The sequence below is a fragment of the Amborella trichopoda genome, chromosome 12 (assembly GCF_054954075.1).
Source record: "Amborella trichopoda isolate Santa Cruz 75 chromosome 12, AtrichopodaSantaCruz75HAP2 v2.0, whole genome shotgun sequence".
Classification (NCBI taxonomy): Eukaryota; Viridiplantae; Streptophyta; class Magnoliopsida; order Amborellales; family Amborellaceae; genus Amborella; species Amborella trichopoda.
In genome coordinates this window covers 7,516,271-7,526,898 of record NC_142347.1, presented here as the reverse complement: position 1 = coordinate 7,526,898, position 10,628 = coordinate 7,516,271, and the positions used below count along the sequence as shown (strand labels likewise).

The 10,628-nt window shown below is 36.9% G+C and overlaps 1 protein-coding gene across 1 annotated transcript; it reads left to right on the top strand.

Moving 5' to 3' along the window:
- The first annotated feature begins 623 nt into the window (after nucleotides 1-623).
- On the top strand, nucleotides 624-10,276 carry LOC18433601 (coiled-coil protein (DUF572)). Its single transcript, XM_011624780.3, has 7 exons — nucleotides 624-728; nucleotides 1,843-1,905; nucleotides 2,025-2,104; nucleotides 5,662-5,770; nucleotides 7,725-7,884; nucleotides 8,206-8,369; nucleotides 9,571-10,276. Exons 1-7 carry the CDS (start codon nucleotides 726-728, stop codon nucleotides 9,925-9,927), a joined length of 936 nt encoding a protein of 311 aa, XP_011623082.1. The 5' UTR covers nucleotides 624-725; the 3' UTR covers nucleotides 9,928-10,276.
- The last annotated feature ends 352 nt before the right edge of the window (nucleotides 10,277-10,628 follow it).

Below are 10,628 nucleotides of genomic sequence, written 5' to 3'. Positions count from 1 at the left end.
ATTAACATCAATAAAAAAAAGTCTTAATTGCACCTTCTAAGCACTTGTAAGAAAATAACGTCTCAAGATTGAACAGAGACCATCCAATTTTTAAAGAGAGATCTAAGTATTAAAAAAATTAAATTTTAAATTAATTTCTAAAAATATCATCTAGTCATTCTAAATCAGTTACCAAAATGTCAAATTGAAAAAGGGCACGGTTTCAATGACTCCTTGTAGAAATGAGTCCTAAAAATCTATTTATAAGATGGCTTTTTGGACTTAATTTTTAAGGACATATAATCTCTAACATCCAGATCTTGAATATGAAAACATAAACAAATTTTAAAAATTAGAAAAGTAATTTTATGGATAAAATATTTGGACCATTAATTTCTAATGTTATTAGATGAACAACCTATTTGAAAGCATCTTTAAAGATGAATGTTTATACCTTCGGGGACGTAAATTTTGAAATGCGCCCGTGGATGCATGGAACAAATTTTCTTAAAAAAGAGCAAGTTGGTCATTTAACCAGGGGTGTACAAGTAAACTATACTCCCGAGGGAGCATGGTGTACGTGATTGATCGTGCATCTCCTCTCCCACCTATTTAAACGGTCCATGTAAAGGAGCTTTTCGAATAAGAACGCCGACGAATTTGAAGAACAAACGCGAGTCAGATCGTGGTTCGGGAAATTGGTGACTCCCTTCCTTTCTCTGCAACTTCTCTGTTCTCCAATCAAAATGGTAACATCTCTCTCTCCTTTGGGTAATTTGGTTTTTTTAAGTTATGCTTTTATGAGAATATCCTATTTACTTCTCTTCCTCTGTTTCTCTCTCTGGTTATTAAAACTCCAAATTCAGATATTAGGGTTTCTGGAAACTCCAAATTCAGATATTAGGGTTTCTTGATTATGGATTTTATGACAAATATCTATCTCATTCCAAAAGAATGTGATTCTATAGGGGATTGAGATCATTAGGGTTATGGTTTTCCATAAGTCAAAATTAGGGTTTTTTTCCCCTGCAATTTGATGCTTCTTCACAATCGGCGATTTCTGATTGCATGATTGTACATATTATATGATTCTGATTATTAGATTGCACTTATTACAAGATTGGTTCGTTTGTTTTCTGTGGCAAATTTAGAATATGGGATTGTGGCTTAAGGATTAGGCTTTAGGTTTACTTTGATATCTGTGCTTCTCATGGAATGCCTTTCTCTCTCTCTCTCTCTCTCTCTATTGGGGTGTGTGCTTTCTCTCTCCCCCCTCTCTCTATTGCGATATGTGTGCATGTGATGTTGGTTTGTGTGATTACATTGTTGTTGATGGTACATCCCTATTTCCCAGAGTATGTATTGGATGTTTTAGAAATAGATCATTGGGGAATATGGATAAGTTGAACCAGTAGAAATTACAGATGATATTACTGATTATCAATTTGCATATATATATATATATATATATCGAGAGAGAGAGAGAGTAGTGATTGTTGAGTTCCTCAAGAAAAGGTAGTGATTGTCAATTTTATACAGCCATGTACTACTGCAATAGAATCTGGTCAGGTATACTTACTACTGTACAATTTTGCACAAGTATGAGCATGATTTAACCAGTTCCAGTTGGTTTTTTTTTTTTAATAAAAGAGAGAGATGACCTTATTTGGGGTTTATTATGGAAACACTATCTGCTCCTTAGTTTTCATTTTCTTGGATTGGTGAGTTTTCTTCGTTCTTGCAGAGTTTCATTCTAGATAATACTATGCCATACAAATTAATATTTCCCATTCTGTTGTTTTGGTTACTTATTTTTCTGTTACTGCTTGAGGTGTTGCTCACTATACTTTCCTATTATTACAGTCTTCGTTGGCAGCTGCTAGAGCAGATAACTTTTACTATCCCCCAGAATGGACTCCCAGTCAGGTATTTGCTGATAATTTCATTTGGATTTCTTCAATGGCTTTGAAGATCTGAAAATATGATAAATTTGTATCTTATCCTTTGCTGTATCTTACAATTTTGATATGTCTTCTTTATTTCAGGGGTCATTGAACAAGTTCCATGGACAACATGCTTTGAGAGAGAGAGCCAGAAAGATAGACCAGGGTATTCTGATTATAAGGTAAGTTAATAGGCTATAAATGTGTATCTATGTTTTTCTAAAGCAGTTTTTTGCACCATAATTTGCAAAATTGATTAGAAATTTTGAAGGATTGGTATGTGTATAATATGTCGTCCTAGGTCTATGCTAACTATTAATAACGTCTTCTTGTGTTTTTAAGCTTCTCATATTTTTCAAATCCATTAACTCTTACTTGTTTCATCATGGTTATTCTTTTGCAACTTTCTTGAATGGGATCGCAAGTGGAAAGCCTTAGTAGCCACTAGTTCTGCTTAAATTTGTTTCCTCCAATATGAACGTATCTTCTTCTCGCACTCCCATTTCAATAGCAAATCCAACTTTTAAGACAGGCACATCTCAAAGAATTTGCTAGACTATTAAAATTCTTAAGTAGCTAAAACTATTGGAAGAACATAACGGTAAAACGGTTTGAGAGGGATTTGAAAAATGCTAATTGAACGTGTCATGGGGTTTGGAGGGGCATGTATTGGGTTTCCCTAAAAATGATCTTCGTTAAATTTCTAAAATTCTTAAATATTTATATGCGACTTCACACTTGGTAATTTTTAAATGTTGTAATACCCTCAATAAATATGGATCCTTCGAGGTGCGAGGGAGTAACTTTATCTATTCCTCATTCCTTATCTGAGGGTGGGGGACACTCAATCCTATTTCTTATGAGAAATAAATGATACACACTACCAGCTTTCAATCGAGAAATGTTATCAGACTAGCAAACATGAGTGAGAGAAAGTGTAGGGACCTAGATCATGTTAACTGCATTAAGAGTGACGATCAAAGTGCGTTGGTGAAGGATGGCGAGGGCAATGAAAGGTGGAAAATCTATTCTCCAAAGTTAAATGATGGCCACTTTGATAGCTCAGTATTAGGAGGAACCATTGGCATACATGAGGTTGGAGGTCATAGATATTTTCGTAGGATTAGGATATCTGAAGTGAAAGAAGCTTTGAGATAGATGAGAAATTGAGGATAGGAAGGGCTTTAGGATCAGATGGCATGAGAGAGATCGGCATATTCTGGTTGACCAAGTTGTTCAACAAGATTTTGAGAACAAAGATAATGGCAGACGAATGGGGAAAAATATTGTGGTACCTATTTATAAGAACAAAGGAGATATACAAAGTTGTGTGAACTATCAAGGATTAAATATATAAGCTGCACTAAGAAACTGTGAGAGATAGTGATTGGACAACAATTAAGACATGAAGCGAGTATATCAGAAAATTAGTTTGGATTTATGTGATGGAGTCAACCATTGAGGCTAATTTCCTACTTAGGCAATTGATTGAGAAGTTTAGAGGTAAACGACAAGACCTCCACATGGTTTTCATTGATTAAGAGAAAGTATATGATGGGGTACTTAGAGAGATAATTTGGTGGGTGTTGGAAAAGAAAGGAGACTCGAGGATATATTGAAATGGTTAGGGATATGCATGAGGGAGCTAACTAATGTGATGATAACTAGTGCAAACACTAGTGAGTTTTCTTTGGCAATAGGCTTACATCAGGGGTTAGCAGTGAGCCAACATCTCTTTGCTTGGGTTGTGGATGAGTTAAGAAAGATTCTACAATAGTGAATAAAAAAGCGGCCCACCTAACATGTAGGCGTTCTAGGGGGTCAGAGCGCATTGCCCAAGTTTAAGTGGGTGTCTTGGGCGGGGAGTCCCTAGATGGCTGCCTAGACGTTTGAGGCCTTGGCTAGGCGGGCACCCATCAGCCAACCCTAGGCACTTGCCCAGGGGCAAAAATGCCTCTTGATGCGAGTTTTTTTTTTGTCATTTTTACCCCTAAATTAGGGAAAAAGGGGGGGTTTAGGTTATTGTGTGACCTAAATTCCTTTGTTTATCTTTAGAGTGGAAAAAAAATTAAAAAGCAATCGTTTTTTCACATTTATAAGAGATAGATCGAGTATTTTAGAGTTTTGAAAAATCGTTCCAAACATCGTCTTTTTGGTTTGGATTTGATTTTGATGATTTTTTAAGCTTATTAGGGTGTTTTTGGGAAATATTTGAGATTGGAAAACATCTCAAACTTTGAAGATTGAATATCGAGCAAAAAGATTGCTTAAAAAATTTCATATTTGAGATGTTATTTGTTATTTCAATGTCTTATTTAGGTTCTTCTGATAGTGGTGATTCGGGTTGGAAGTATGCTTATAACCCAAATCCAAATGACAAAAATCGTATAAGATGTAATTATTGCAAAAAGATACTAATAAGGGTATAAACCAGTTCAAAAAACACTTTATCGGTATTTAGGGGCAATGTTGCCCCTTGTAAAAATGTTCCAGAAGTTATTAGAGAGGAGATTAAGCAATATATGAGTCTTGTAAAAAACAAACAGGAACAAAAGCTTGTCATTTGGATATGTCTATTTCTTGTTCTTCTATAAGTGGTGATTCGGGTTGGAAGTATGGTTATAACTCGAAACCAATCGATAAAAATTGTGTAAGGTGTAATTTTGTGAAAAATATACCAATGGGGGTATTAAAACACACTTAGCCATTTTAAAGGGAATGTTGTTTCTTGTAAAAAGGTTCCTGAAGCTATTAGGGATGAGATTCGATAATATTTGAATTTAGTAATACTACAAAAAGGAAGAAAATGAACGTTGTTATATGGAAATATCTTCTCTAAGTTCTTCTACAAATGGTGATCTAGGTTGGAAGTATGGGCATAACCCGAATCTAAATGACAAAAGTTGTATAAGGTATAATTATTGTGGAAATGATACTAATAGGGGTATTTACCAGTTCAAGAAATACCTTACCGGTATTAAGGGGGATGTTGCCGCATGTAAAAATGCTCCCGAGGCTACCAGGGAGGAGATTAAGCAATATTTGAGTTAAGTGAAACACAAAAAGCGAGAAAAGGGTTAAGAGGCACTAGATAGAGGCTAGAGCAGCCAAGACTCCTAGGGCCTCATTTGCACAGAGTAAGAGTAAGAGCGGGTTAGAAGAAGAGGAGGAAGAGGCAGACTTGGAAGTAAGGCTTGGATGATGATGATGAATTGAGGAAATTAATACATTGAAGGTGTCCGTCTTTTCTCCTCAAACTAAATTGCATAATACATCATTCGAAAATGTACATATTCAAACTTCATGCATTCATCCTAAAATTCAATTATTATTTCTGTTGAAAAGAGAGCCCTAACATTTTATTAGAAGGCTGTGTGTGTGTGTGTGCCCATGCATCACAAGGACTGCTTGCAGTTAATGTCCTTAAATTGGGAAAGGAAAAAAAGATAATCACATGATCATATTATATAAAAATAAATAGTTTAATCATTTTATTTGGGTGATGTCCTAAAGGACATCTTGCAAAGTTAATTTTTTCCTTCAAAATTGGAAGCATTTAGATATCTTTCTGTGGTTGAGATTTTTTGCCAGTTCCTCTTTCATCAGCGAACTGCCAAAATATTGGGACTGTAAATAATTGGATAGCTGATGTACTATCATGTACTCCTAATATGTACCTGTCCTCATTTTTTATATAAAAAATGCTATGATACGAACTAGAACATTTGGACAAATTCAGGTTCGAGATGCCCTTCAATATTTGGTGTGGAGGTTGCAATGCTATGATTGCGAAGGGGGTAAGGTTTAATGCGGAAAAGAAGCAAGTTGGAAATTATTATTCTACAAAGGTATGATGATTTTTCCCTCTCCAATATATAAGATGATTATATTACATGGCTTCTCTTGATCATAGAATAATTTTCACCTCACAAAAAGAAAATAGCTAATTGACATCATTACTGATTGCACTTATTGTAGTACATGTCTATACAGCCCGTATTGTTGGTGTGTTGTTCAACTGGCACACACAAGTATGTTCCTGTTGATGGGCATGCATGAGGAATCTAGTTTCACACAATGTTGTTGGTTTATGTTTCAAATTTCTTTTCTATATTTTGTGTATGTTGCATCATAAGGAACAATGTTAGAAAAGACGGGGGCTGCTGCTTGGGCGGTTTGCTTGGCCGGCCACCATGTAAAAGGGGTGGTGGTGAAGGGGGGAGGGGGGGGGAAGTAGTCCTATTGCTTCAATCATTCTCTTCCCTTTGCCCACCTAAAAGCCGTATTGCTTCAATCATTCTCTTCCCTATGCCCACCGAAAAGCCAAGCGATTTGTTATGGAAGTTGTCCCTTAGGTATGCATTAAATCTCCAAAACTTCTACGTCAACTATGAGCACCGCAATATCTCAGTTTCTCCACCGTGTGTTTTGATCTCTATGGGACTTCTACATCACCCTTGCACCATTTAGGCAATGTAGTCACACTTCCCAACACAAGGATCCAAGATGCATGTTTATAAAATTTGGATGCCTGCTAGTAGTGCCTTGCTTCAACTTGAGTAGGTTGCTACCCCCACCCCCAACACACACACTATCGGGGGCACGATTGGACTATTGATACTGCACTTATTGTAGTAAAGTTTGTTGAACTCCAAGGTATGGTTTTTGTGGCAATGGGCAATACTAAACTGGCCCCTATGGAATGTGTAGGTTTTGAGTGAGATGAGTGTGAGCTTGGATATTACTTTCTTGGATACATGTCATGCCCTAGATTTCCTTCAGTACGACCATCAAAATTTTTTGTGATCGCTACATTCAGTTGCGGTTTGCACTCCCCTTGGTGCTCTTGTACTTGGCCTATGCTATTGACTTTCGGTCCATGGGTGCTGAAAATTCTCCGAGTCCAGTTTCATTGTTGGTTGTCCTGGGGCCCAGCTTAATTGCTAATGGTTTCCCTTTGTTTTCTTTGTCTTAAGGCCCCGTTTGTGGTAATAACATGTTTGAAGAAAGATCTCGTCGATGCCGACAATCTAAGAAAATTTCGAAGTGTGTGAAACTCAGATTGTAAAATTATTCTGCATTATTTCTTTAATTTCTGGAGCTTAAGACAAATTCAGGAAAATCAAAGGCTTTAAATATCTTGCCAATATTTACCTGCATCTGGTGAGGATAGAGTTAAGAGTCGTACTTCAATAGATTTGTATTGAAGTTTCTAAATATAGCTTCCTTTGATTTATGGATGCTATCAGTGCCAACTATGACTCTCAATCCAAGTAGATTCCTTGTCAAACTCTCTGTTGGCACACATTGGCAATCCTTATTTGCACATTTGTTTTAACTCACAGTAAAAAAGAACCATACAAGTGATACGCTATCCCTACACTTGTTCAATGACTTTTGTTGACATCATGACTTGATTTCTTATGAAGGATGAAAAAATTTGGTAAAAACTAAAACAAGAAACGTGCAGCTGCTGGACCGTGTTGCATTTTTGCTTTCCTGTGATAGATGAAAGCATCCTAATGAGCATACTATTACTTTCTTTTGTTGGGATTCCTTTTGAATTAGGTCTCATGTTGTGCTTGCGCGTTGTTAGACTTTGGCTGTATATTTATAAATGTGTCGAATAGTTTGCCAAGAAAAAGAAAACATATGTTTTGGGAACTAACAAAAGAATGTGTTACCACTGTCTGAATTATGAGTTTTTAGGCTCAAATAGACCAATGTGATGCTCAATTTTTGTCGATTGCTAATAAGAACTTGGTGACTCATTGCTGAACTCTCCTTGTGTGTGATCATCAGATATGGAGCTTTACAATGAAGTCTGCATGTTGCAAGCACGAGATGGTTATCCAGACAGACCCACAGAATTGTGAGTATGTCATAATCAGTGGTGCTGAACGTAAAACTGAGGTCTTCGATGTCGAAGATGCTGAAACTCTTGAGCTTCCTGCTGATGAAGGTTGGACATTCTTCATTTCTTTTACTTAATTCCTTCTGATAATTGGTTGGAGGTACTCTGTATTCTAGCATGAGGAAAGTATATAACATTCCTGGGAGAATGTGGTGAATGGTTCTCCAAGTTAACATCCACAACGACAGAAGTCGGATATTAACCCGAGTGGGTTCCACAGGGTTATTCACTTGGGTGCAGTTAATTTCTGACTCTGTGGTAGATGTAGCTTGGAGCACCATACACTGCACACTCTCTTAAAGTAATCACAAGAAGCAACTAATTTTTGGTATTTATTTTCATTATTCACGTATGGACATTGGCTTGCAGAAAGGGGTAAGCTCGCAGATCCCTTCTATAGGCTTGAACATCAGGAAGCAGATCTGCAAAAGAAGAAGGAAGCAGATCCACTCTTGGTCCGTCTCCAACGTGCATCAGATGTCAAGCATGCCAATGACTATCACTTGAACAGGACCCTTCGTGCTCAAATTAGAGTAAGTATTGCCTTTAATTATTGGAAACAATTCATATAAGTTTGAGGCTCTAAACAATCAAATTAGGGTGCACTTCAAAAATTTCACTAGAAGAGGTTGTTTTGATACCCAAATATCCTCAAATTGATCATCTCAACCTCAAGATAAATGGACATGAGAAAAAAATGGATTTGGAAATAGTGCATCTTGTAATGCATTCTTGGACCGTCAATTTTCTAGATTTTCAAGTTTTCATAGATTTGCTCAATCTACACTATTTTTGAAGTTTTAAATTTTATAATTAGAGATGAAAATATATTTTGAGGCTATCACAAAGATTTCACCACGTTTCTCGACACTATTTGAAAGTGCGCTTTACTTCGGCTGTTTAGAGCCTCAGCCCTATACAAACCTCACCCTTAATTATTTAATTTATCTATTTATTTACTGTTGTTATCTTGTATTAGAGTGATTATGCTCCGCTTTGAGCCTCTGACTTTCCTGACCCTACTTGCCTTGGTACGAACTGTGTTAGTAAGATTAAAACTCAGTTATATGATAAACAACAATAAATGTAATAGCTGATTCCCAAGTTTGCTCACTTACTAACAAATTTCAACAGAACCGTTAAGCATCTCAAAGAGAAAAAGATGTTCTTGTTGAAATTTTGACCCCTAGGGTTTTATTTTTTGGTTCTAATTTTACCTTTGAAAACCTTATAGTCAAATCGTCAAGTATTTTAAGAGTGAACTTGTAAAATCGTATTGCCTTGGGGGGGCTGAGGCTTCCTTCTTTATAGCCTCATCAATCCTGAAAATTTTCCTTGCAGATGTGGGGTTTTTCTCTATTTTACTACTTTTGTGTAATAATCCAGTATCATCGGGGTAACCATGACATGCATGTCGCATGCTTTTATAGAGTCTGACCCACCAACATATCAACATGCTAGAAATGCATGTCGAAATGAAAGACATGCAATTCCTATAGAAAATTCATGTCAACATTTGGAAATTTTCATTTCGTTGCCACACCACCGGGTCCCGAAACAAAAAAGTTATCTCCCATGTTAACACCCCTCTCTCTCTCTCTCTCTCTCTCAAATTTCCTTTGTGTTCTCTTTCTCTCCACTAATTTGCGCCTGTCTTTATTTTTTCAATTTTGTTATTCACCTGAACCATCTCTATATTTATTGAAGTGTCCTTTATCTTTTGGCCTTATTCAGTCTCAAAGGAAAAGAGTGGCAGAAGAAGAAGCCACTGCCAGAAAGATGGGCCTTGGAATTAGGCTGCTGCCAGCATCTAAAGAAGACTCTGATGTGGCTGCAAGTGTGAAGTTCGCTCCCCAGTTTGACAGAAACAAGAGAGAGAGAAGGGATGCAATCAATAATCAGCCACTTTTTTCTAAGTCCTCAGGATCCGAGTCCATAAAAAGGAAACTCGAGCTCATGGAAAAGAGAAGAAAGATAAAGGCATCTGCTGCTAATGCAATGTTACTAGGGTCGACTAAGCCCTCGTCTTGGTCCCGACCTCATATTAGCAGAGCTCCAAAGAGGAGCATTGTATCAGTGAGGCGGGGCTGATTGGTCGATCTCCCATCAAGTGGTTTATGCTTCTTGTGAGAAAGGAAGAGCGAGGGAAAGGGGGGTGGGGGTTGCAAGAGAGGAGAGGTTTGTGTGTTTAGCACCTATGAAGTGTATATGAGATTGCTAGTGATCGGTTTTGTTTTTCTTACCTCTGATAGAAATAGAACTCAAGACGTCAAATTATGGCATGATATCACCCTGACTAGATTGTTAGTGTTGGAATGTATATCGCTTGGTTCGTATGTCATGAACGAAAATTACTTTGAAATGGGAGAAAGTAGAGAGAATGTGATGTATCATTGACAGTTATTTGTTGGTATATCTTATCTCGCAAAATAGTTTCCAATTTCTACTATTATAATAAAATAGGAATCTGTAAAATGCGTGGTGAATAAATTGCTTTGTTCTTTTGGGAGTTTATGAAAATGTCCACCCATTTATTGTAAATGATCCTGAAATATTGATTAGGTTCTGTTCTGCTTGAACATGGAGACCTTGACATGGTAAGCGAAGCTGGACACGGCACTTTAGAGGCAAAATTAAAATTCAATGCCAATTTGGTTTACGTTAAACAAAACAGAGCCAACAAAATGGAGTCGGAATGTAGATTAGTGAAAAAGGTAGGCCACTTTGGTTTTGATAGATGGAAGGATTTAAAAGTAAGGCGTGGTTTGCATTAGGTTGCAACCTTAAACAAC